This window comes from Barbus barbus, assembly GCF_936440315.1.
Source record: "Barbus barbus genome assembly, chromosome: 32".
Lineage (NCBI taxonomy): Eukaryota > Metazoa > Chordata > Actinopteri > Cypriniformes > Cyprinidae > Barbus > Barbus barbus.
In genome coordinates this window covers 3,326,382-3,354,344 of record NC_136760.1, presented here as the reverse complement: position 1 = coordinate 3,354,344, position 27,963 = coordinate 3,326,382, and the positions used below count along the sequence as shown (strand labels likewise).

Genomic DNA, 27,963 nt, shown 5'->3' with positions numbered 1-27,963 from the left:
TTCTTCAAAATATCTTTGTGTGTGTTCAGCAGAAGAAAGAACTTGAAGGGGAGTAAAATCATATTGTGTATAGTGTATCTGTTTATTGACACACTCATAAATTATACTTATACTATTTAAATTGACACGATTAATCTGAAACCGGAATTACATTATGATTTTAGGTGTGCAGACAGAATTGACACATTCATGTTGACCTGAACTTTTGTTATTACTGTTCGATCCAATGTAAGTTACGCCATACTTTCAAAAGCTTGGGGTCAATAAGATTTTATGTTTTTGAAAGAAGAGTCTTATGTTCACCAAGACTGCATTTATTTGATCAAAAATACAATCAAAACCAGTAATATTGTGAAATATTATACGAGTAGGCCTACTAAACACATTTGTTATTAATTTAATCCAGCTTGTAAAGCCACCTTTAAAGTGCCATTAAATGGTAAGCATTAGGTTTCAGGTAGTTCCTCGGTTATATTTAAAATGGGTTGTCCACTCTCATCGCTGGCCTCAGAGTGAAAATCAAAGTCAAATAGACAGGCCTGCAGGTGAATGATTTGAACACTAGTCTGTAGTTCCTCTGTTCATCAAGAGATGGCATTGTAAAAATGCTGAAGGTATTCAGAGCAACGTGTTTACTGTCCTGTAGGTGAAGTGGAGGCAAACCAACACACAAATAAGGCTCAACATAAAACAGGTATGAATACATGCATAATGTGATTATTCTACAAGTATTGTTTTCAACCTTACTGGTAGAGAGAACCACTCAGTACATCAAGAATTCCACCTGAAAACAAACAAACAAAAAACATTCCAAAAATATTATCCAAAATAGACTGAACATTTAAATTGCTAATAAATAATAGCGTTTGGTTCAGTGTAAGCCAAGTGAACTTTGATACTCTAGAACTAATGAAGAGTGTGCATCCTAATAGCAGCATCATACCTGGCAGGCAGACAGTTTCACAGATCACAGGACAAACGTAACAGTAGGAACAAGCCTGTGGAGGAAGACGATAAGAGGGTAGGTAATGCATAACATGTTCATAGATATTTATTTTGATAAAATTCAAGATTTTAGGTTAATGTCCACATACTTTTGGCCTTTATTAATATGAATTAAGAATAATTATTTTCTTTCTTAATATGAATATTAAGAAAGAAAACCTACTTCACAGTGATTGCAGTGTGCTGATGCGTCCCCTTCCTCACAGGGACATTTGACACAGATACCGCAGTGCTGAGAGGAAAGAGAGAGGTGGACAGAGATAAAGTAGTAAGCTACACCTCTGCTCTTTACTGGATCTCACCAAATATATACTTTAAGTTCATGTATTATACTAAAGTTCAGGGAGTTTGGCATATGCTAAAAAAAGGGTGAAATTACCTAAAAGTTGTTAAAAAAATATTTGAAATAGCTCATGCACTGATTATTGTCGTGATGATGTCATCAGGTTTAGAAATTGATTGATTTCCAGTGACATTAACTATAACCAATTACTTAAAATAATTTTTAATAGTCTGTAGTATTTTGATTGATTTATCAACATCAACAAAAGTCGTCTTTTCACTGCAAAGCTGCATCTGACATGGCATGTTTATTTAATGCTGTTTAAAGGTGGCATGCATGTATTTACACAGCAGTCGCATAATGTTGCATAACGTAAATAGCCTGCATAAAGTATGTAAATTAGAGAATTAAAGGAACTCATTGCACAGCAGAACTGCAATATGACTACAGCTTCAGGCTGTCTACACAAAATTAATATCTTGTTTAGATCGTAGCAGCATTTTTTTCTATGAAGAGAGAATCTGTGAGACTGCAGGATTCAGTGAGAAAGCATAAATACTGAACCACTTAATTTTTTATTTTTCATTGCTGCTTCCTAATATAAATGGCTTTAATAAATGGCAATAATGGCAATTGTCCCCTTATTTTATTTAGTTTGTTTCCAGAATAAACATGACTTTCTAACATGTCTACATAATCATGGTGGATTTTCAATCTCTGTCACAACCATTGCAAGACGAGCAATGGTTTTTTTTTTTAAGAAAACAAAAGGTTTTACAAGATAAGACACACATCTTGGATGGAATGTGGGTGAGTAAATTGTTACATCCCAGGACTTGTATAAGTGGGAGCGTCCCTTTTTGTGTATGTGCTCTGTTTGTTTTGCTCTCTCTCTCTCTCTCTCTCTCTCTCTCTCTCTCTCTGGTTGATAAGGATTAACAGGTGGAGTTGAATTAGTAGATGACTTTGTTGATGACTGCACTCTCCTGATTGGTCCATCAGACGAAATGTTTGGGAGATAAAAGGCAAAACTGAGCTGTCTGGAGTGTGGAGGCTTGGAGCAAGAGTCCCTTTTGCTGACTTGTTCTTTTGTGTTTAATGTGTTGTTGACAAAAGTATTGAAAGCTTTTTAGTCCTCTTGTGGGAGGTTTCATTTAGCCCAAACATGTGAGTTTTGTACTTTTTTTTTAATTAAAACTAAGATTTGTTTTGTTTTATTTTTTTTTCTTTGGGGGAAGCTGTAGGGAGGTGGTTGCCATTTATTTTATCTATACGTTTTCTCCTGTTTAAGGACAGTAAGGAGGTAGGGTAGTATTTTGTACTTTTATTTGTTAGATCAGGTAAATTGCTTTTGAGATTTAGTATGTTCTGTTTGTTATGTTGGCCTTGACCCCTCCTGAAGTTCTGTTTGCTTCCTTGTGTTCAATAAATCTTATATTGTTTTGTATCGATTATGGTGTTGCGTGTGAGTCAGTAGAAGGCAAAAACTCCCTCCATTCCTCCACCATTTTCTTTATTACTCCTTCCCGTCCCTAGACTGGGGAAGGTATGTAATAAAATGATCAGGAAATTTTTATTCTGGAAGTGAACTAATCCTTTAAATTTGGCCCAATTAAAAACTTTCTTAAAAGAGACTGGGGCATGTGTAAGTGCAGTGTGGTAGAAGCATGGTTACCTCACAGACTGAGCAAATGGCACAGAAAGAGCCTGAGCTATACTTTACATCCTTCAGGGAGACCAACTCTTCTGCTGCTTCATATACCTCATTGGCAGTTTCTACAGAGAGAGAAAGATTAGGTTTAACAAAGTTCTTAATATTACTGTCAAAAACAGTAGCCCCCAAAAAGCTTGCAGTTGTACGCTGATTTGTAGTGAAATTTTTTTTTTTTTTTTTTTAAAGAATATGAAAGCGAACAGTTGCTTTTTGATGTTCTGTTGGAGGTCTATTATGACTCCTCCCCGTGAACTTTCAGTTGCCCTATATCGTGCGCTCTCATTTGCTGTAGGTCATTGTCGATGTCATTTCCAGTCAAAAGAAACTTTACACAGCAGGATTTTAAGTCGCTGACAAATATCTCATGGGCATCAGTGATGCATCAGCGCTTCTCTCAGATCGCGTCACGTGATAACACAATTTGATTATCACTCACATGAACGAGTACTGATTTGCCTCAGATTTCTGGCATTTGTCAGCAATTTACACAAAATTGATGATTGAAAATTGGGGCTAAAATCATGCAGTGTGCCCAGAATTCGGCCTTGTTGCAGCTGGTTAAGACACTGCTAAGCTTACCTAAAGCAATCAGTGGACAAGTACTTAACTGACCCTTCACAGGGAGTTTGACTGACAGGCGATCTGACCAATCTCAATACCGAATCTGCTATTTTTGTCCAACAAACCAACCAAACAGGAGAGTAGATTAACGTTGGTGGACTTGAACTTGAAAAATAGAATATATCTTGCTTCAAAAGAACTTGAAACATCTTTTGAAACAAGATACCTTCTGATGTTCATTTGTTTATTTTGAGCTAGCATGTATAGGTACTTGTATGAGATGATGCCGCTTGAACTGAGGTGTTACAGCGATCTGTAATGAAACATTAAAGAGCCACAAAATGGTATTTATTGTTTGAATTTCCCAAACAAATGGCAAAATTTAAAGCTGAGACTTTGCCCAGATAGCAAAACTCCTGAGGCCCAGATAAAGCCCACACCGGACACTTTCATCTGGCCCACATACCTCGTGGAATGATGACACTTGGACAGTCCACTCCTGCTTGCCATATTTGGGCCAGAAGTAAGCCAAAGGAAAGCCCAATGTAAGCCATGAATAAACCATATAAAGCAGGACTGGCCCAAATCTGGGCCACATTGATTTTAATTCTGGTTCAGATCCGGTCCAGATCCAAAACCTTGCTCCGGCCCACATACTGTGTAGAATGATGGCACTTGGGCAGTCCGCTCCCGTTTTCCAAATTTGGGCCACAAGCAAGCCATAGGAACACTGCATGTCAGTCATGAAAATAAATAAATTGAACCAGAACCGGCCCAATCTGGGCCACATTTATTTGAATTCTGGCTCAGATACTTTTTTTACCGATTCTTGATTATGGGGATGTGGTGTATCAGCATGCCTCTTCTCATCTTCTTTCCTCTTTGGAAGCTGTGTATCATGGTGCTTTAAGATTTATTGCGGATTGTAAATTTTCTACACATCATTGTATACTATACACAGTAATACAGTTGCCTGGCCTTCACTTGCTGTTTGAAGGCAAATGCATTGGTATTTATTGGTTTACAAAGCTATTCTGGGTTTTTTTGCCATCCTTTCTCTCTTGTTTGATTCACCAAAAAGTAGTTAACTATTCATAACCAATCACACATGATTCTGTTGAGCTTATGAATGCAATGACCAATCAGAGGTGTTCAGATGAGTCATCGCTAAAATGCCTGTGTTTTCTTCACTTGCTCGCTGACTGAATACCGCTTTCTGGTGAATTCTCTCATCAGAAACATCAAAGTGCAACCTACATGAATGTTATCTTACATATTTTATCTCCCCAACAGATTAATTTGAAATAAGTTTATAATGCATGTTCGCTAATTCAGAAGACTGCACACACAGCCCGTGTCTCTGAATGCTTGCTCCGCTCCGCTCTGCCCCACGCTCCGAGTCTCACGGACGAGCCATTTACACGCAGCCTGTCTCATAATGCTCTTTTATACTCACGGTCTCGCGCCCGGTTCTGCTCCACAAGTCTCTCACGAGCGCATCTGGCAATATGGACGAGGCCTGACGCTCCACGTTTAAAACGAATGTCCAACTTCTTGCCAATTTCACTTGGATGAAATTAAACATCAGCACATTTCCCACTTGTTCTTAAAATCCCAAATATTTAAAAAATTAATAAATCAGACTGTGTAACATGTAATACTTTAAAAATTAACTAAAGAAATACAGTTCTTTATTTATAAAAAATAAACAAATCTTTCCTGTGAAATTCAGTAATTCTGTAAAAGTAGTAATAATCTTCCCTGCAGAAAAAACAAAACAAAACCGTAGAACCCCTCCCAAAACACAATAGAAAATTTAATGGATTTAATGGTTATAATGGGAATTGTATTGGTTTGAATGTAAGCTATAATGGTGTCTACTGGTTTTTGATGCATTCTATTGGTGGGATGTAATCTAGCAGATGGCAACCAATAGAACAACAGTAATTCCTATTGGAATAATGCCCAAATCAAATAGGAATTTTGTAATGGGTTTTATGGAAACTATAAGAATTTCTCTGATGGTTTCTATTGTTTTTTTTTAGCGATACTCATACTGTGCTGCACATTATTGACAATATTTAGCTGAAGCTTGACTTTGCAAATTTAAAAATCGCAAATCGCAATATGTCAAAAAATAAATAAATAAATTAAAAAAAAAAAAAAAAAAAAAAAAAAAAAAAAAAAAAAAAATCGCAATTAGATATTTTCCCCAAATCGCACAGCCCTATTAGAGGTTTTCGATAAAAGCTAAGAGGTGACTGGTATTCCTTTGCTAAAGTAAGGAAACTTACTTACTTGCTTCCTTTGCACCTGTAAACAAACTCACGAGACGCTGCAGCACATAATGCAAGCAAACAGGCTCACCCCATGACTGTATCCCTAACAATAATCTTGTCACTTTCTTACATTTCTCTAAACACCCTTTTCTCCAGTTATCTGTCATTCTCTCTGAATCACCGCAAACTTGAGCAAGTATCAGTCTCTCATCTCCCTCTTGTCCTTTAGTTGTTTCTTCTGCCAAGGTCACTTACAACTGAAACAAGATCAGCAACACTTCAGAGACATCTCTTCAACTCCATTCTATGACATTGATGTGTCTCTTACTACTGGCTACTTTCCCACCATATTTAAGCAGGCTTGGATGACCCCACAACACTTAAGCCTACAACAGTTGAAAGCTACAGACTAGTCCTGTCAACTTTTCTGGCAAGTGCTTGAAAGATTTGTTCAGTCAGCTCTAAGGTTTCCTGGAGAGAATGTGTGTCACAGTCATAGCGGCTAGTCATTGGGGTGCAGGGTTCGGTGCTTGGTCCTTTTTTTTTTCTTTCTGTTCTATTCCCTTTCTGTTCTTGACTTACCATTTTTGTACTCTGCAGGTAGACACATTTGCCTAATTTATCTAATATTAAACACTCTAAATGCTTATGAAACTTCATATAAAATACATGCAGAAAATTAGTGTTAATACAGCAAAACAAGACAACTTGAATTTTTATTTTTACATTAACTCAAAGTCTCCCACCATTTAGCATTAAAATGAATCACAAGTACCTGCCACCCTCGGTCACATGACCATAAACACCACAATTACTTCTTTGAAGTGTCCCTTCTCTAAAGGACTTGTGGAAGGGCCCATTGTGAAGGTATTTAATTCTTCACTTTCATTTGGAAAGCCTCTAAAAATGGTGTCCCTTTCTTGGGGTGCAAAAATTGAATTTGTTTACTCAACTGACAGCGGTTAGCTAGTTGAAATTTGCCACCGAGATAGATACGGTTGCTTTGTTCCAGGTCAAATGGCAGCTTAAACTCAAATGTACTTTAGAGCTTGTGAATTTTACCTTAATAACAGACCCTAGGTTTCAGTGGTGGCCATTTAAGTAATACCATGTAATGCATATACCGTATGTTAGGTTCATGTCAACAACGTTCAGCCAGAAAGGACTTAAAGTGGTTGGAATATTTCAGCTGCTGTTCTGATCTAGTGAGCTATTTTAGGGCCAATGTGTGACTTCATAGACTCACTGAGGCATTCACAGGATTCTGCGCAGCCAACAATATCTCTGTTCCAAAACCTAGTGAGATGCCAACATAGACAGCATTTTAACTCTGTAAACTTACTGCATCATATTTGATACGCAAATTTTTAAGACCTCTAAATTATCAACATGATCAAAACTTGTAAAGCTGAAAAACCTGTTATACACAATCTACTGCATGCCTTTTCTTGTCCGATTTATAGTTTATACTACTGTAACAAATAAAAGGCTTTTTAGTATAATTGTAAAAATGTCCACCTTCAGGTTTTGGAATGTGTCATTTAATGATTTTTATAAAGTACATTATCAGTATTAATGATTGACGAATTGCAGCAGTAATAAAATATGTTAAAGTAAACATTACTCAGGAATTTTAATAAGGCGTGTATTACCATTTTTTACCTGTTTTTTTATGTTTCATTGTAAGTAAAAACACTTAACATTGATTGTTAAGTGAAGGCTATTTAATGATTAATTCAGTAGTTACCTTCAACAGTATCTTCAACTGTGGTCTCTTCATCATCACCTTCATCTCCAGCCTCCTCATCTTCATCAGCAGTTACCTTTTCCTCATCTGCCTCTTCCTCACTTGGTGCTCCCTCATCTTCTGCTGCTGTTTCTTCTTCCTCTTTTGTCTGTTGTGCTGAATCCTCTTCTTCTGCTAATCCTTCCTCTACTTCGACGTTCTCTTCCTCTGTCCCCTCCTCTACCTCTGCTACTGGTACCTCTTCCTCTGTATATTCCTCCTCTTCCTCTGTATATTCCTCTTCTTCCTCTGCTGCTTCCTCTTCATCTTCAACTCCTTCTGCCTCATCTTCCTCTGCTACTTCCTCTTCATCTACTCCTGCTTCCTCCTCTTCCTCCTCAGCTTCTGCTACTTCGACCTCAGCAGCTTCTGCCTCCTTACTTATCTCCTCTTCTGGGGTCACCTCTTCCTCAAAGGTTTCCTCTCCATCTTCAGCTCCCTCTCCTTCCCCATCTCCTCCCACATTTTTATCTTCTTCAGATACATCTCCACCCCCCTCCTCATCAGCCACCTCCTCTTTCTCACCTCCAGTATGGTCCAGACCCCTCAGCACCTCAGCTTCCTCACTTTGCAGCCTTTCTTCAGCCTGCACAGAATCCCCGAACGGTCCACTGCAAAGCAGAGCTACGATAAGACCCAACAGCCAGCTACGTGAAGCTACCATCTTGCAGTTGCTCCTTCACACAAGTACAGGAAAACAGTTTATAAAAAATGTGTTCATATCCACTCAAGAGGAGCAGTTTCTTCTGGGGTTCAAAGATCCAAGATCTCTGGATCTTCTGGGTCTGGAGCTTTGGAACAAGTACTTGGAAATGCAGTCGCTGGATTCACTGGAGGGAAATAGAGAGATAGTTGAGTGACCGAGAGGGGGCTGGTTTCTGCTGTACGGTCACATGTACACTCGCACCATTCAGAGAATGGTGTAGAACAGAGGAACATACTGGGATGATTGACAGGGCCACATGCACAAGACACATTTCTAATGCCCTTTATTGTTACTTCTTTGTCTATGTGAGAGAAAATGAGATAAACAGAAGTGCTCATGAGTAATGGAAGATTAAAGGAAGGCACAAATCAACTTTAGGACCAACATTACACAAACATAGACCCACCCGAGTGAAGCCACTTGACCCTCCTTAGGCCTGGCTGGGTCTGGTGGGTGGGAAGCTATATAAAGAGGCTCTCAATAGTAGCAGTACACTGCATGATCTGACCTTCAATAGATCACTCAGCTGCTGAAACTCCATCCCTCGCTCGCTTGCTCTTGCTTTTCCTATATCAGGTCCTTTTCTAAAGGTCACCTCTATACATCTTACTCACGGCATACCCTTGTATCTGCTGCTGTCTGCACCTGCTACCATTTACGTCACTGGACAGTGAAAATGAAATAGATGTGTGTTCACTTTCTGGAAGATTTTAATATCTAAACACTCTCCACAGGTTCTGCTAGAAGTTTTTTTTTTTATTTATTTATTTTTTTCACAATTCTTTCCTGACTCATACTGGGAAACTAGGGCATCTTGTTGTCCATAATGTGATAAGAACACTATACCTTCTTTGGGGAGTATTTCATCTTAAGCATTGCAAGCCATGCTTGTTTTCGCTCATCAGTCTTTGACATAGAATGCAATGCATACTGAACAAAAACATTCATTTTTGGGTTTGCTGGTGCTCAAAACAAGTCATTTCCAGAAATTCCTTTATTCCTGTTGTTGTGGCAGCCTGAGCTTATTTTTATTCTCATTTCTCAGTAGTATTCCAAAATGTTTAATTAATTTGCTTTACCAGGATTGACATAGATGGCAAATTGCTAAAAACAGTAGCTAATCAGCTCGCTCAACCAATTTACCATATTTAATAGATATTTAACAGTTTGCTTAGTGGTGTATATCCGAGTCTATGGAAAGAATCTAAAATTATACCATTACTTAAAAAGGGAAAAACGGATTTTTCAGGATCTAATTGTAGGCCAATTAGTATTCTTCCTATTTTGAGTAAGCTCTTGGAAAAAATTATTTTTAAACAAATTTTACAATATTTTAGAATCAATGGATTATTTACTAATGCACAACATGGTTACAGACCTTGGACACTCCACAAGTACTGCTCTTATACACATGACAGACGAATGGTTAGCATGCCAAGATGATAAGAAATTGGTCTGTGGTGTCTTATTAGACTATACAGCAGCTTTTGATGTTATTGATCATGATATTCTTATTGCTAAACTAAAATGTTATGGTTTTTCACTCACAGCTCTTTACTGGATTGGAAGTTATCTTTCTAATAGAAAACAGAAAGTGTTTCATAATGGATCTTTCTCGGAGGCTAAAAATATATATTGTGGTGTACCACAAGGTAGTTGTTTAGGTCCATTATTGTTTTCCATTTTTATAAAGGATTTACCATATGTTGTTGATAAAGCAAATATAGTTATGTATGCTGATGATTCTACAATGTTCTCCACGGCACATACATTAACTGAGCTTAAGGAAAATTTAAGTGATGAGTTGTTAATTATGAAGTGGGTTCGAATTAACAAATTGATTTTAAACTTAGAAAAAACTAAATGTATTGTTTTTAGTAACAAAAATAGTATGACTAAGGCTGCTGATTTGAATTTATTTATTAACGGGGTGCCAATAGAACAAGTAACATGTTAAGTTGCTGGGTGTGATGCTTGGCAATACGTTATCCTGGTCCAAACATATAGATTATATAGTAAGCAGCACTATGGGGAAAGGTATAGTGGTGGTCAGGAAATGTTCTGCATTTATCCCATCTTCACTTTTAAAAGATGTGGTACAGTCATTAGTTTTATCGCATCTTGAGTACTGCCCTATGGTATGGTCAAGTGCTTCAGAGAAACACCTAAAAAATACTTCAGATGGTTCAGAACATAACAGAACAGAGCAGCCAGGCTAGTGCTTCATTATCAGTTTTGGGCAAGTGTTAGTGATATGCATAGAAAGTTATTTTGGCTGCCGGTGAAGGTTAAATTACATTTATGATTGTTGGTATATATTTATAAGGTATACAAGTATCATACTCCTTGTTTTTTCTTTGAAAAGCTTGTTTATGTGGGACTAAGACATGATTATACATCACGTCAAGTGAGTAAGGATCAACTTTTTTTTACCGTGTCCACGAACAAATTTGTTGAAAAAGACTGTACTTTATTGATGTTCTGTTACTTGGAATATGGTTCCCATAAATATAAAAAAAGAGTAACTGTACATACAGTATCTCACAGAAGTGAGTACACCCCTCACATTTTTGTAAATATTTTATCATTTCTTTTCATGCGACAACACTGAAGAAATGACACTTTGCTACAATGTAAAGTAGTGAGTGTACAGCTTGTATAGCAGTGTAAATTTGCTGTCCCCTCAAAATAACTCAACACACAGCCATTAATGTCTAAACCGCTGGCTACAAAAGTGAGTACACCCCTAAGTGAAAATGTCCAAATTGGGCCCAATTAGCCATTTTCTCTCCCCAGTGTCATGTGACTCGTTAGTATTACAAGATCTAAGGTGTGAATGGGGAGCAGGTGTGTTAAATTTGGTGTCATCGCTCTCACTCTCTCATACTGGTCACTGGAAGTTCAACATGGCACCTCATGGCAAAGAACTCTGAGGATCTGAAAAAAATAATTGTTGCTCTACATAAAGATGGCATAGGCTATAAGAAGATTGTCAAGACCCTGAAACTGAGCTGCAGCACGGTGGCCAAGACCAGCGTGTTTAACAGGACAGGTTCCACTCAGAACAGGCCTCACCATGGTCGACCAAAGAAATTGAGTGCACGTGCTCAGCGTCATATCTAGAGGTTGTGTTTGGGAAATAGACATATGAGTGCTGCCAGCATTGCTGCAGAGGTGGGGAGTCAGCCTGTCAGAGCTCAGACCATACGCCGCACACTGCATCAAATTGGTCTGCATGGTTGTCGTCCCAGAAGTAAGCCTCTTCTAAAGATGATGCACAAGAAAGCCCGCAAACAGTTTGCTGAAGACAAGGATTACTGGAACCATGTCCTGTGGTCTGATGAGACCAAGATAAACTTATTTGGTTCAGATGGTGTCAAGCGTGGGTGGCGGCAACCAGGTAAGGAGTACAAAGACAAGTGTGTCTTGCCTACAGTCAAGCATGGTGGAGGGAGTGTCATGGACTGGGGCTGCATGAGTGCTGCCGGCACTGGGGAGCTACAGTTCATTGAGGGAACCATGAATGTCAACGTGTACTGTGACATACTGAAGCAGAGTCTAGGCCGCAGGGCAGTATTCCAACATGATAACGACTCATAAAAGAACACATATACCGACACTTAATATTTGATGGAGTTAGAATGATTATTATAAAGTTAATAATACTTTTTCAAGAAAAAACATTTGCATTATGTATACAGCATATTTGACCATTTGGTGTATCGCCAGCGTGTGCGTTTGGAGTGTTTTAAAATAGTGAGCAATTGGTTCAACTGATTTGGAGTTTTGAAAAGCTCAGTTTCTACCATAGCTTTCACATAACTATAACCTATTGCCACTTTTTTTTTTTTTAAGTGACAAACTGTACGGCCCAAACTTCCTGTTTCAATGGATAATACATTAACACAGGACAGAAAACTTAGTGGGGTCTACAAGTCCAGAGAGTCCATTGGGATAGCTTTAGTTTTAGAGGGGTGGGGGAAGTGAGAACATGCGGAAGGATCTTTGTTGCCCCTGAAATCCGAGAGGCTAACTTGGACACGCAATCTATTTATCTCCTCTCTGTCTGATGATTCTGTTCTGCGGAGGTTGCCAAAACATTACAATCCTATAAATAGTTACATCAGATGTTATGGTTTCAAAATGTATATTAAAAGTCTCATACAAAACAAATAATACAATATCACAAATAAGACAATGAAGAACTATAAAAATGGCATCACAAAGTTAAACAAATATCCAAAAACTGAATAAAGACCCAAACCAAATCATAGAACATTGTTACAGAATGCAATTACAGTACATCTTATGAAAAATGTCTTAGTATTTTTAAAATGTAAACAATAATTTCAGCATTCCAGTTCCATATTTGAGTTCAAAAGGCATTTATTTATAAAAAAAAAAAAAAAAAAAAAAGGTGTTTGGTTTGTCAAATAATAAAGTTACTATATATATATATATATATATATATATATATATATATATAAAAACATCCCTATTGAACAGTAGGCTAATTTCATGCACTGTAACATATGTGTCAAGATATGTTCCAAGACTACATAATCAATAAATGCGAATTGTTCATAGGTTTTGTTCCTACTGCTGCTTTTAAAGGGATAGTTCACCCCAAAATCATAATTTAGTCACCCTCAAGTTGTTCCAAACAAGCAGCTGCTGGTCCCCATAGACTTCCATAGCATTTCAATGTGGACCAGCAACTACTTGGTTACCAACATTCTTCAAAATATATTATGTTCAGCAGAAGAAAGAAATTCATACAGGTTTGGAACAACTTGAGCATGAGTAAATGACAGAATTAATTTTTTTTAGTCAACTATCCTTTTAAGCCTCAATTTAAAAACATTTATTTATTCTTCTAAACAATGTTATAGCTCTATAAAATCAGATTCTATGAAGACCTTATAATATAAATTTCCCTGACCTTATAATAAAACCTAACAATAAAAGTAATTATCAATGTAACATGACATAATTGACCTTTTACTGTACAGTAAGTTCAAGGACATTCTGTGCCCTGTTCCCTTCCCACAATCACATGCAAAATGAGGACAGGTCATTTGGGAGCACTAAACTTGTAAGAGCAGGATGAACCGTGAAAAGGCGAGGGTGACCCGTTTAAAAATGGAAACCAGAACAATACGGGAGTTTTTTTTGACAAGTCATCGCCCCTCGTTTCCCTGATTCTCTGCAGCTTCTTGCTTCATGTGTCCGTGAAAGTGAGAGACAGAAGACAAATACAGGAAAGTAGGCTCTTTTTCATTTCTCAGTGGAAGCTGAAATGCCTGAGGCTGATGACAAAAAGATAAACCATGAATCAGTTTAGGCTGGAAATGAAAATATCGGTAATGCTTTAGATTACAACCTGCAATGTACTGTGCAAGTAAACAGAATTTACAGTGTAACTTTTGTGTAATTATAGTGTACCTATTCAGTTCCTCCGTGAAGGTATAAGGGAATAAATTGTGAAGTTTGGGGAATAAAGTGGTAATAACTTGTACAATTACAAATTATTTCTACTGTAAATATTTTGAAACTAAGGGGTACCTATTCTAATATTACGTAGTGTGTAGGCTATGACCTAACAACAATCTTATATTTGCAAAAAATTTGGCAAAAACGCACTGTGTAGGCCTACTTTTTAAACACTCTGGGTTGTTTCAATCCAACGTTTCCCCCCTTGAAACACCATTGGGCTAGTTTTGAGTAGAAATTGGGCGGGTTTTGTTGCGAAAACCTGGCAACCCTGGTTAGGAATGTGGAGGTTCAAACACAAATGGTTCTGAGTGCGACGAAATCCGTGTCTGCGGTGAAACGTGTAGAAAACAGGAAAAAAATAATTATCGAAGTGCAGACGAGGGACAACTTTGAAACTGTCTGGAGTGTGTTCATTTAAAACTGGACCAGTGAATGTGGTGATGGGGAACTGGAAACGGCTTGATTGGCACTTGAGACAAGTCAGTGTTTGCGGCGCTCATGACAGGAATATGTCGAAAATACAAGAAAACTAATCGAAGTGAAGAGGAGAGAGATTTTTTAAACTGACTGGAATTTGTTCCTTTATAACTGGAGGGTTTTGTCCGAGTATGTTCTCACAACACTGAGCGGCCGGGAACTGTGAACTAGTCAAAATGGTGCTTGAGGACGTCGATCAAAACGGTAAAACCCTGTCAGTTCGCTATAATAGATAGTTTAATCTTGACTTTCAGTGTTTATTACTGTGTATTTATTGATGTGATGGTTTGGCCATAATAGTTTAACTTTGTCAGTGGGTGAAAAACATGAACAAATTGAACAATTTTAAATTTGTTCTTAAACAGGCTTTTCAAAGGTTTAACTGTATAAGTATGGAGTTGCTTTGCTTAAAAACCCAAATTTTAAATATTTGAATTAAATAAAACAGTCACCATGTTTATTGGAATATTACCTGATATACACTGTATATATACACGGACGGACGGACGGGGAAGTGGTGTGTGGCCAAGTATGGTGACACATACTTGGAATTTGTTCTCTGCATTTAAGCCATCCAAGTGTACACACAGTAGTGCGTGTACACCCGGAGCAGTGGGCAGCCAATGCTGCGGCGCCCGGGGAGCAGTTAGGGGTTCGGTGCCTTGCTCAAGGGTCTCACCTCAATCGTGGTATTGAGGGTGGAGAGAGTGTTGGTTATTCACTCCCCCACCTACAATCCCTGCCGGACCTGAGACTCGAACCCACGACCTTCGGGTTACAAGTCCAACTCTCTATCCATTAGGCCACGACTGCCTAATGATATATATATAAACAATCATTTCAGAGCAATTTGTTGTAGACATTTACCCTGTAACTACATGAAACAAGGGAGGTAACCAAGCACCACTTTAATTTACAGCCCCCAACTGTTGCATTTACCCTGTAACTACATGGAATAAGGGAGGAACAAGTTGGGCTTAAACACAGAAAAAGTGTATATTAATTACAGAGAAAAATATTGCACTAGCTTTAATTTAATTGTTTGATGGCCAAATTAAAACCTTTTTTTTTTAAATAAAAACAGCACAGTATACATCCATTGAAATACAAATGTTGTACAATGTATTTTTTCTGTGAACAGCTGGAAAGCTTGTTTTAAGCTGCGTTGAACCTTGGTGGTATATCATGCAAAGTTATTTGGTGATAGTGGTGTTGGGAATTTGCTGGTGTGTTATAAGCTTTCATAAGGTAAGCTGACTTGTGAATTATAAATTGTAGCTGAAACTCATTAACTCATTTCCAGTCCAGATGTCCAGTTTTGTTGTTCAGTAATCTCCATGTTGTCTTTGAATGATTAAAAATACCTAGGCCTATAATAAAATAGCAGTATAGAATTATAAAAAGTAAATAGTCTAAATCACGCCCAAACAAAAGATTGTTGTTTAGGACATACTACGTAATATTAGAATATGTACCCCTTAGTTTCAAAATACTTACAGTATAAATGATTTGTAATTTTATAGGTTGTTACCCCTTTATTCCCCAAACGTCGCATATTCCCCTATACCTACACGGAGGTAATGAATAGGTACACAATTACAAAAAAAAGTTACGCTGTAACTTCAGTTTACTTGCGCAGTTCTTTGCAGGTTACACATTGTTCCCTTACGTTCTTTATAGGTACACTATAATTACAGAAATGTACACTGTAAATTCAGTATACTTACGTGCTTCTTTGCGGGTTGTGATCTAAAGCGTTACCAAAATATCTTCTAATTGTCAGGCAACGGCAAATACATCCACTAAAGCTGTGGTCCTCAACTGATTTGATTGGACACACAATAAGTAACCATTTTAAAAGTTCACATTTTTATTTAATTTTCTACCCTAACTATGCATAATTATACAGTCAGTTGAGTTTTACACACTGATAGAAGTTTAGAGCATTTCAAAAGTATTCCGGGAAAATAAAAGCTTAGTTTAAACTTTTTTATGTTTAAAGTTTAAGGTTTTGAACATTTGAAAATTAAGAATTTATGACTGCAGTCCAAAAGTGTTGCCTCTTTGTCGCCATCTCTGCTTGAAATCCTGCAATTGCAGTTATTTGCGGAATTATCTTCCTTGTGTGGGTTGTGCACCGGCACGGCTCCAGCATGAATAAATCTAACGCACCAGTGTAGATACTGCACTTTGGAATCACAGATTCTAGCTGACATCTTGGAATATATGACCCAAATAAGAATTTTCCCCTGATCTTGTCATCAGAAGTAATTAACACGTCTGCCATGTTTGCTCTGACCAACTGAGGAAAAAAGCATTACAATAAATCGCACTTCCAATGGTGATTAAATCTAACGATCGGTTAGCTCGTATCACAAACCGTGCAAATTACTATTATTGTTATACTTTGTTCTCAAACTGTTAATGTTAACAACATCAGCATTGCGTGACTGTATATAGTATGTATTAGCGTGTAGATTTAAGTTTCTGTACAGTCTAATCTCTAATTGTCATACCATTCAAATTTCATATTAAAAAAATTCTAAAGCAAATTATTCTTCTGGTATAAGCAATATTTCGACTATTTTATTTCTTTGTTTTTAAGTTTGGTAACCCCTGTTTTTAATCACTTATTATTCTTACATGCTTTCCTTCACTCTTTTTTTTTGTCACCCAGCAGTTGGAAAATCTGTGTTAAAATATATTGAAGTATTGTGACATAAGCAGGTGTACCTTTGCGAGTCGGGTGTGCTTTAGTGCTCTTCACTGAACTGCTTTGAGACAGAGCTTCCATAATCCACTGAAGAGATGATGTACAGTACTCCATCTGCAAACAGATGAGCACTCAATGAATAACATCTTAATATAGTCTAATATACAGTGTAACGCAGATATCACATAATGTGCCCTTACATCTGATTCTAGTGCTTGTAGTCTGCGGTCAACATCTCTGATCTCGCCAACCTGTTTGATGACACCATCCACTCTGAAACACATCAACATTCTGCTTTAATCTGAGGAACAAGAAGGTAATGACTCTGGTAATCAACTACGATTAATAGTTTTTAGCTAGTAAAAAGCCTTTTAGTATAATTGTAAAAACATCTTTATTGATTTTTAGAAAGTAAACAATGACATTTATATTGTTATGAGCAAACTTTATTCTCCATACCTTTTTGTTTTTAAGAAAAACCGAGTTAAAATTTATCAAATATGACACAGGTTCATCTCTTGATCATCATTGTATTATACTTCATTGTATGTTTTGAAACTACAGAGTTTTGATCATAAAACCATGCATTTAAATATCATCTTACTGGGAGATGTTGAAATAATATGATTTTATGTTGGTCTTCTATACTGTTATAAAGAGCTCAATGATTACATTTCAAGAGGTTTCAGAATTTCATCTTATTTTTGGCCATATAAATATTAGCATCTGCACAAAATTTCTTTAATAAAACTGTGGTGTGTTTTCTCCTCAACTATGAGCATCATACTATATATTATACTGTATGAGGCATAAAAGCCTAATAATTGATCAAATATGATATATATATATACAGTGGTGCTCGAAAGTTTAGAATTTGACATCTCAAAAATTTAACCCAAAACATCATCAGATTTTCATGGAAGTCCTGAAAGCTGACAAATAGAATCCAGTCAAACAAATGAGACAAAATATGTCCTTTGTCATTTGTTTTATTTATTTAGAGTGTTGCATATCTGTGAGTGGCAAAAGTATGTGAATCTTTGCTTTCGATATCTGGTCTGACCCCCTTTTTGCAGCAATAACTGCAGGTAAAGTTTCGTCACTGCTGATCAGTCCTGCATAACCGCTTGTAGGAGTTTTAGCCCATTGCTCAGTACAAAACAGTTTCAACTCTGTGATGTTGGTTTCCTCCTATGAACTGCTTGCTTCAGGTCCTTCCACAACTTTTTAATTTGATTAACATCCAGACTTTGACTGGGCCGTTCATAAAACATGAACATCTCTTCTTTAATCATTCTTTGGTAAAACAAATTGGGGTCTTTGTCTTGCTGCATGGCCCGCTTTCTCTTGAGATCCAGTTCTTGGGCAGATGTCCAGATGTCCATTTTCCTTTAGAATTTGCTGATATCATTCAGAATTCATTGTTCCATCAATGATGGCAAGCCACCCTGGCCCAGATGCAGCAAAACAGGCCCAAACCATGATACTACAACAAAACATTTCTGCAGTAGCCCTCTGGATTTTCCACCTGATCTTTAGCAAACTACAGCTGGAGAGTGATGTTGTTTTTGGAGAGCAGCGGCTTTCTTCTTGCAAATCTGCCATGCACAGCATGGTTGTTCAGTGTTCTCCTGATGGTGGACTCATGCACATTAACATTAGCCAATGTGAGAAAGCCCTTTAGTTATTTAGAAGTTACCCTGGGATCTTTTGCAGCCTCACGGACTATTACACATCTTGCTTTTGGAGTGATCTTTGGTGGTGGACCACTTCTGGGGAGGGTAACAGGGGTCTTGAATTTCCTACAGTTGTACACAATCCTTGGAGTCCAAACTCTTTAGAGGTGGTTTCGTAACCTTTTCCAGCCTGATGAACAACAGCGACTCTTCTTCTGAGGTCCTCAGAGATCTCCTTTTTTCATGCCATGATTCACATCTGACTTTGATAGATCCCTGTTCTTTAAATAAAACAGGCACACACTGACACCTGGTAGTCATCCCACGGATTAAAAACACCTCTGAACAGATGGACTCTAATTTCACCTTGCAATGAACTGCTGATTCTAGAGATTCACATACTTTTGCCACTCTCGGATATGTAATATTGGATCATTTTCCAGAACAAATAAGTAACAAAGAGCATATTTTTAACTCAAGTTAAACTTAGGTTAAGGGGTTAACTTTGAATGGATTGACTGTCAACTTTCAGGACTTGTGTGAAAATCAGATTATCATTTGGGTCATATTTATATTTATCATTTTAAAGGGTTCACAAACTTTCAAGCACCACTGTATGGGGTGCACATAAGTGGTGCACAGGGGCACATGTGGGATCAAAATTAAAAATGTGCTGTTCAGACCACTCATTCGCATAGCAACATGCTTGACAGCTGTTAATGCACAATCATCGTTTTAGATTGACAAACTGTAATACTGTATAAGATTTCCATTCAAAATGAAAGCATAAATCTAGGTTGCCAGTTTCAGCACAAAACCTAAAATTGTTTCATTCACAAAATTTCATTCACTGAATCACTTCACGCATAGACCTACTTGTTGGCAACCTTCCAAATTTTTAGGTCTGAAAATGTTAAATTCATATTAAATAAATTATTTTAAAAAAGGAAAAAAACTCAATGCTAACATTGTATTTTTTAAGTGTAATATATACGTTTTTTATATACTCATTTATTTTGAAATAAGATAGTATTTTCATGCTTTATTCATTGTTTATTTTATACAGTCAACCAAAAATTTATTCTGACACCAACATTTCTCACATTATCTCAGTTTATTTGCTATAGTTTAGAAAATGGTAATAAAATATGCCAAGAACTCAGTTAAACTGTGTCAACAAATTCATCTTGACATTGTCAGATAACTTTGATAGAAAGGCATGTATTGAATCAGCTGTTAAATTTAAGTATACAATTAGATAATAACAATTTAAGTCATCCAATTTCCAAGCAATGCTTCATTTTGTTCAGTCTGTGGTATAAAAAGTTAGAAAAACACTTAAGCAAAACATGGTCAGGTCAAAGTGTCTGAATAATTTTTGGTCCCAAATTTGTATCAATTTTACTGTATGAAGTATTTTTGGGTATATCACAGTTTACTTTATTTTGCCATCCTCACTTATATAAATGCAATATAGTGTTCCTGCATCCACTAGTAAAAAGATAGAAAAAAAATGATATCTGGTGTCTGAATAATTTTTGGTTTGACTGTATAATATATATATATTACATGGGTCACACTATGTGCAGTGTAAGCACCAAACCAAATCTCCATGTGCTCTCATGAGAACCAGACCAAAAAAAAAAAAAAAACCTTATGTGCACCCCTGTAAGTTCACAAACACACACACAGAAAATACTTACTGGAATGTTGTAACAATATGTCTAAATAACACAATACATTCTTATTTCAGTAGGAAAATTTATGAAAGTCTGACTCACTTAGCAGTCATGCGTTTTAGCCTCTCAGAGTCTGTCCCTCTTCGTTTTTTGTTCTCGAGAGCCAGAAAGTTCTCCTTCTGAAAGGTCTCCCATTTCACCAGCTTGTTAGCCTCTCTACCCTTCAACTGCACCGCTATTATAAAAGTGAAAAATGAACAGTTTTTACTTTACATCACATTTCATCTTCAACAAATCAGCTTGTTGAACTGTAATCGTTTTCTAACTTTACCAAATCGGTGGATTTTGGTGGATGGCACTTTGCGTAAGTTTCTTTTGATTAAGAGGTTGATGTGGGATAGGATGATGAAGGGTGGAGCGAGAGTTGGACGTGAATGATACTCCACTATCAGATTATACCTCTGAAACTTCCAGTATGTGTCGCTGCGCTCCTGAACCTTAGAGAAGGTATAGCTGCAGAAACAGACACAACAAGAAGAGAAACACATAAATGGATGGATAATTTGATGAATATTTACAGCAGATGGCAAATAGACAAACGATTACCTGAATGTGGCGATTAGCAGGTTGACTAGTAGGATGTTGGTGACTAGTAGGAATATGACCAGCAAAATGACCACAAGCCAGTTGTGGCTGGTGTCTCTACATGGCTCTTTCCCTTCATTAATCAGTGTTAGATTATCTGTGCAATCTCTATCCCAATACTTCCCAGCTTAACACACACACAGACACAATGTAGTTAGTGCATGATAACAAAAGGTCGTAAAATATTAGTTTTCAAGAGAAAGAAATTCTCAAAATGCACTCACCCTCGGGCCATACAAAATGTAGAGGAGTTTATTTCATCATTAGAACAGATTTGGAGAAATGTAGCGTTCCATCACTTGCTCACCAATGGATCCTCTGCAGTGAATGGGTGCCGTCAGAATGAGAGCCCAAACAGCTGATAAAAACATCACAATAATCCACTAATAACCGATTCCAGTCAATCAATTAACATCTTGTGAAGTGAAAAGCTGTTGGTGTATTATAAATAAATCCATCTTTAAGATGTTTTAACTTCAAACCATTGCTCCTGGTCAAAGTGAAAAATATGTCTCGTCCAAATCTGCACAGAAGCATCATTTACAAGTGTAAACAATCTACAAACAAATATGTCAGTGGTTTTTGATGTGAGTGGATGAAAGGAGTAGACTTTGTCACTGGAGGAAGCATTATTATTGACTATGGTTTAAAGGCAGAACACCCTATATTTAGATTAGTTTCATTGAAATATGCAGCTTTTGCTTCACAAGACATTAACTGTTGGACTAGAGTGGTGTGGATTACTTGTGGATTGTTGTAATGTTTTTATCAACTGTTTGGACTCTCATTCTGACGGCACCCATTCACTGCAGAAGAACCACTGGTGAGCAAGTGATGGAATGCTACATCTCTCCAAATCTATTCTAATAAAGAAAAAAAACTCATCCATCATCTTTGATGGCCAGAGGGTGAGAGAATTGTTAGCAAATTTTCATTTTTCTGTTTAACTAGTGTAAATCAGAAGAGAACATACTGTCTATTTCTTCTACAGGAATCTGTCCAAATATATGCAAATATGGTCTGTACAAGACTCGTCGAAACGCTCGATCAGGGCTTGGGTCATATTGGTACAGTAGAGCTTGATTGGCCACTCCATATGCACTCAGCCACACCGCCAGGAAAAATAAGAAGAAGAATGCATCCTTTATCTGTGGTATGAATATGAAATAGAAGAGTGAGATGTCAAATATTGTGTTTGTGAAATATTGATGAAATCCTAAAATGCTATATAATTTCATATGTCCTCATTTGTAAGTCAATATGGATAAAAGCATATGCTAAATGCCTCAATGTAAATGTAAATATAACCATTTTTCCAAGTATGATGATTTTTGGTCCCAGCTGTCTGTGAATGGCGAAAATGTGAATGAGTCGCAGCGTGAAGACCATGTAGTCCATACACAGTATACCACGTCCCAAGTTGAATGACCAACTGAACATCCTGAGACAGACACAAAAGTACACACACACAGATGATTAGCAAAAATATAGTAGAATGCACACAACTAAGGTAGGATGAATATTTTGTAAATGCTAACTACCAAGTTGACCCCCTCAGCCTGTAACCAGAACCAGTTTTTTATTTTTTTGAAAGTAGTCTCTTACTCACTAAAGCTGCATTTATTTGATAAAACATACAGTAAAAACAGTAATATGTTATATATTGCATTAATTTAACCAGGAAAAATACTCACCGAGATTAAAAATCTCTTTTACAGGACTGTCCTGGCCAAGATGCAGCCAAGTTTGTATTTACAATTACAACATGCAATACTAAAACCAACATATAACCAATCAAAAACAAACTACACACCATTAATTTGCTCACTAGATTAGGTAGTAAAATTAAAAATGATTTTAAGAGTTTTGTAACTTTATTTCCTTTTGAAGAAGATTCCAATCTGAAATGGTGGCATATTTTAAGGTGGTTTTACCAAGCTCAGTTCTGGCCAGGGGGGCACAAAGATTATATTTTGATTGAGAACGTAACGAGTATTTGCCAGACGAAGTCATTTGAATGAAACAGACATAAAATAGTAAATAACCCAATATGGCTTTATATATCAACAGATACCAATGCATTTTTCTCTGAATATTCAAAGGTGGCCATGTGACTCTTTTGTATAGTTCACAATGAGGAGTTGAAAATTTACAATCAGTTATAAATCTCAGAGCAGTGTTTTATTCTAGAATATGAAAAAAACATGCATTTTGTTTTTTGTTTTCAACATTTATAAAACCAGCTTCAAAGCACAGAACCTATTTTGGACAATATTAAAAGCAGACTGTAAAGTAGCCGCAGATCGTTGCTTAGAGGGGGCTGAGCATTGAGAAATAAACAATAGTATCATCTGCGTAAAAATGGAACCTTGCATTATCGATATTAAAATCAAGGATACACACACACACACACACACACATATACATACATACATACACACACACACATACTGAATAATAACAGCCCCAACACAAATCCCTGTGGTACTCCTTTAACAACCTCCAAAGAATCTGACTGAACATCTTCCATCTGTACACATTGGGTTCTACCTTTTATTAAATAAACAATGAACCATAAAATAGCATTTTCTGATAGTCCCACGAATCTAAGCCTATTTAATAATATAACATAGCCTTTGATACTCTGGACCATGACAAATCAAAAAAAGACAAGCACAATGTTGTTTGTTATCTATGGACTCCACAATGTCATTTACTGTGCCCTTTGCAGGACCTGGATTGGTTAATAGACAAAATATTATGACAGTTTAAATACTGTCAACTTTTTACTAACTAGGTTTTCCAAAAGTTTCGAAAGAATACACAGCTAAGATATAGGTCTATAGTTATCCATTAAAGAAGGATCACCACATTTTGACAAGGGAACAACAAATGCCGATTTCCAAATCATAGGCTATCTTATTGTATTAGTTAGCATGAAAGATTAAATAGATATGTTAGCAGAGGAGAAATAAAATCAGCTACTAGTTTCAAAAAACAACGAAACAATATGATCAGGACATGGTGATTTATTCACATCTAATGCTGTTGAAGCAGAACAAACATCAGAGAGAGTAATTATAAATCTGAATTTGTATCATTCTTAGCATTTGCTTTTTGTCTACAATTTTGGTAGAATCTGTCATTATACAAGGGGAAGCTCTGTAATTGTTTTGTTACCAGTTGGATACTATCCCTCCATATTTTTTAAAATAATATTAGAATGTAAAGTTTCTATTTGAATATATTTTAAAATGTTGTACAATTTTAATTGAATATATTAAACCATTCCTGTGATGCAAAGCAAATTTTCTGCATCCTTACTCCAGTCCTGAGTGTCACATGATTCTTCAGAAATCATTCTAATATGCTGATTTGTTGCTCAAGAAACATTTTGGATTATCAATGTTGAAAACCGTTGCTAAATATTTTTATGGAAACATGCAGGGTTGTCAAGCATTACCTGCAGCCCAATCCAGTGATGAAGAGGGAGATGGCAAGAACATCAAACTTATTCCACACATCTTGAGCATACAGCATCAACCTTTGACCAAATGTCTTGCTGCCCACAATGAATGTCTGGGAGTGAAAGACACCAGAGAGTGGAATAAATGGATGGATTATTCATCATACTTGAATAAAATTTATCTTTTTATCACTATTTATTACACAATGAAAGACCAGGATGTGACTTGATAAATGCAGCAGCTACCTCTCGAATCTCCTCGCACACGATCGTGAACACCCAAAAATACAGCACATACTCAGAAACAGCAGGGCCTTCGGGTGGAGGTGGTTTGAAGTCGACTAATAGCACGTAGGCGTACAGAAACAGGAAGAGGAAGTACATCACAACATTGCCGATGAATGAAGTGACAGGGGCGTACCAGAACTGCTTCCAGCGGGAAACCCAAATGAGAACCTTCCTAGGTTGGGAATTCATAGCAGTACCTGCTTACCAAAAGGAGTAAACAGGACAAGGCAATAAAGAGGAAAAATTTTGGTCAACATGATCAAGGTAAAGGACTAAAAAAGATCATTAGTGAAAACCTTTTGTGGGTTGTCTGATGTTATTCGAGTCCTCATGATCACCTTCACTGCAAAGTATCAAAGAGATAATAGATAAAGACATGTTTGTCTACAGAGATCTTCTATTTATGCATGATGTATCAAATAAAACCTAATTTACTGGTGTTTGATGTCAGCGAAGGAAAAGACGGTCTCTCCGTAACTACAGTCTGTTGCTGAAGGTGGAGGTACCATCACTGATTTCCCTTCTTCTGCATTCTCCGCTTTCCTGTGAGGAAGACTGCTTAATCATTCTTACTACACAGTACATTTTCAACTTCAGCATATTGGATGAAATGTTAAAGTCACAACCACATCCCAACACTCTTTGATGCATTAACTTTTAACATGAAGAACTGGAAATTGAAGACATTTTCATTGGTAAATTTAATTCTTACCGAATTGTTTGACCGGATGGGAGTGTTAACAACTTTTGGAATGTCAAAAGGTTTGTATACTCAGGTTCTATTTGGGTCAAATTGGCACAAATATTAGCAATGTATTTAATGAATTCGGTTATGTTTTGTTCACTTGCTTGCTGACTGAATTATCTGGCGAATTCTCTCATCGGAAACAACAAAGTGCAGATGTGCATGCGAATGCAAGTAAGATAATTCATTCATATTCAATAGCTTCAGTGATTATTATGGGAGTTTTTGAGAGTGCCTGAACTCTGGCTAGACAATGAAGTAAATGTTCTTTGCTCTCTGTAAAATAAGTGTTATAATTAGTAACTTACAATATTGTTACTAAATTCACATTAAATACAACGTCAGTCGGATTTAAAATATTTTATGGCATGACACCCATATCTGGTAATCAAGTAAAAAGTTAATAGATTACACTATTAGTCTACTTTACCCATCACCATTTATTGATCAAACAACAATTTATATTACAGCCTAATATAATATAAGGTGCAAAAAGCATTTACTTACACATATTTGAGAATCAAGATATTTCCTGATATAGTTAGCACGTTTGGAAATATTTTGAATAAAAAGGGAAAAAAATAAATAAAACATAAGCCTACATAAGTGCTATTGTGGCTGCTGTGTCTCACATGACAAGCATGACCCCCTCTACGTGCCCCCTCACTGCCCCTGGGGGTGACGCAGAATGTTTTTTTTTTTTCAGGAGTCACGGCAGTAGAGGCGCAACTATAACGATGTGTGAATAATCCCACCCACTCTAAAGCGGTACTAATCTGCAGTGGAAAAGCAAACCGAGCTGTGTCGTGCTGTACTGAGCCGTGCCGAGTCGTACCATGCAGTGGAAAAGCGCCAATACAGTAAGCCCATGCAGGAACTGCTTTATTCTCCCTCAAACGTATTATTTGTGGAAAGATAAGGACGTCAGCATTTCATGGATCAAAGACTGATCCAATCACCATGTTGCCTTTCACTGGTCACAGTTTTTCATTTTTCAGACATAAGTGTAAACGATCACTCACTACCTCAGACTGACCATACTGGTTTTGCCTTGTGGCCGAAGCCACTAGGGAGGAATACCCTCAGCATTACCCACTGGTGTTTGATTTTCATATTTTTAGCACAATGTGTAGGTTAATCTGGAATTGGTTTGGAAAGTGCCACAGCACCAACAACCACAAGCTTAGTGCCCCCCAATCTTCTGCAACGACTTCAGAATCTTCTCTTCTGCGATCCTCTGCTTGCGAGTTCCAAGCTGCCAGAATCTTCTCCAATGACTTCAGATTTGTCTCGAGCGCTCCTCCTTTTGTGAGTGCCAAACTGCCAGGATATTCTGCTACGACTTCAGAATGTCAACATCAATGATCCTCCCTCCTGATTGTTCCAGGTAGTCTGGATCTTCTGTACAGACGTCAGAACCTTCACCTTCTTGGCTCCAGTTTGTGTGTTCCAGACCAAAGGACCTTCTCTGTGCTCAGGAGTTCATTGTTCACCAGTGTGTCATATCAAGAGTGAAACCAATCCAACTCCTCTCTTCCCATCGCCGCCCAGATGCGGAATGTAAAAATATCACTCTTTCCAAACCTCTTTCCAGAGACCGTTGGCATTAGCGTATTGTCAGTTTGTGAATCTCATTTGCATTAGAGTCTACAGTTGGGCAAAAAAGTATTTAGTCAGCCACCAATTGTGCAAGTTCTCCCACTTAAAAAGATGAGAGAGGCCTGTAATTTTCATCATAGGTATACTTCAAATATGAGAGACAGAATGGGGGGAAAGAATCCAGGAAATCACATTGTAGGATTTTTAATTAATTAATTGGTAAATTCCTTGGTAAAATAAGTATTTGGTCACCTACAAACAAGCAAGATTTCTGGCTCTCACAGACCTGTAACTTCTTGAGGCTCCTCTGTCCTTCACTCGTTACCTGTATTAATGGCACCTGTTTGAATTCGTTATCAGTATAAAAGACACCTGTCCACAGCTTCAAACAGTCACACTCCAAACTCCACTATGGCCAAGACTGAATCTGCAATAGGCAAGCAGCTTGGTGTGAAGAAATCAACTGTGGGAGCAATTATTAGAAAATGGAAGACATACAAGACCACTGATAATCTCCCTCGATCTGAGGCTCCACGCAAGATCTCACCCCGTGGGGTCAAAATGCAAAAATCCCAGAACCACACGGGGGGACCTTGTGAATGACCTGCAGAGAGCTGGGACCAAAGTAACAAAGGCTACCATCAAGTAACACTACGCCGCCAGGGACTCAAATCCTGCAGTGCCAGATGTGTCTTAAGCCAGTACATGTCCGGGCCCGTCTGAAGTTTGCTAGAGAGCATTTGGATGATCCAGAAGAGGACTGGGAGAATGTCATATGGTCAGATGAAACCAAAATATAACTTTTTGGTAAAAACTCAACTCGTCGTGTTTGGAGGAGAAAGAAT

General features: G+C 37.3%; 2 protein-coding genes across 2 annotated transcripts in view; both read right to left on the bottom strand.

Annotated features, from left to right (window-relative positions):
- Positions 1-300: 300 nt before the first annotated feature.
- Positions 301-8,460, bottom strand: LOC306852202 (uncharacterized protein). Its single transcript, XM_079388885.1, has 6 exons — positions 7,590-8,460; positions 2,964-3,064; positions 1,169-1,237; positions 944-998; positions 748-784; positions 301-640 (listed from the first exon to the last, which is right to left on the bottom strand). The coding sequence occupies exons 1-6, from the start codon at positions 8,290-8,292 to the stop codon at positions 619-621; spliced, it is 987 nt and encodes a 328-aa protein (XP_079245011.1). The 5' UTR covers positions 8,293-8,460; the 3' UTR covers positions 301-618.
- The window catches only part of LOC306852296 (transient receptor potential cation channel subfamily M member 4-like), a gene marked incomplete at both ends in the record, with an annotated part of 45,082 nt that continues 25,500 nt past the window's right edge, over positions 8,382-27,963 (bottom strand). Inside the window, 12 exons of the mRNA XM_079389008.1 lie at positions 8,382-8,635; positions 17,041-17,134; positions 17,221-17,293; positions 20,478-20,610; positions 20,707-20,888; positions 20,982-21,147; positions 21,994-22,168; positions 22,329-22,461; positions 24,484-24,599; positions 24,733-24,971; positions 25,071-25,117; positions 25,210-25,317. Coding sequence (XP_079245134.1) covers positions 8,382-8,635; positions 17,041-17,134; positions 17,221-17,293; positions 20,478-20,610; positions 20,707-20,888; positions 20,982-21,147; positions 21,994-22,168; positions 22,329-22,461; positions 24,484-24,599; positions 24,733-24,971; positions 25,071-25,117; positions 25,210-25,317 — 1,720 coding nt within the window. The remainder of the gene's footprint in view (positions 8,636-17,040; positions 17,135-17,220; positions 17,294-20,477; positions 20,611-20,706; positions 20,889-20,981; positions 21,148-21,993; positions 22,169-22,328; positions 22,462-24,483; positions 24,600-24,732; positions 24,972-25,070; positions 25,118-25,209; positions 25,318-27,963) is intronic.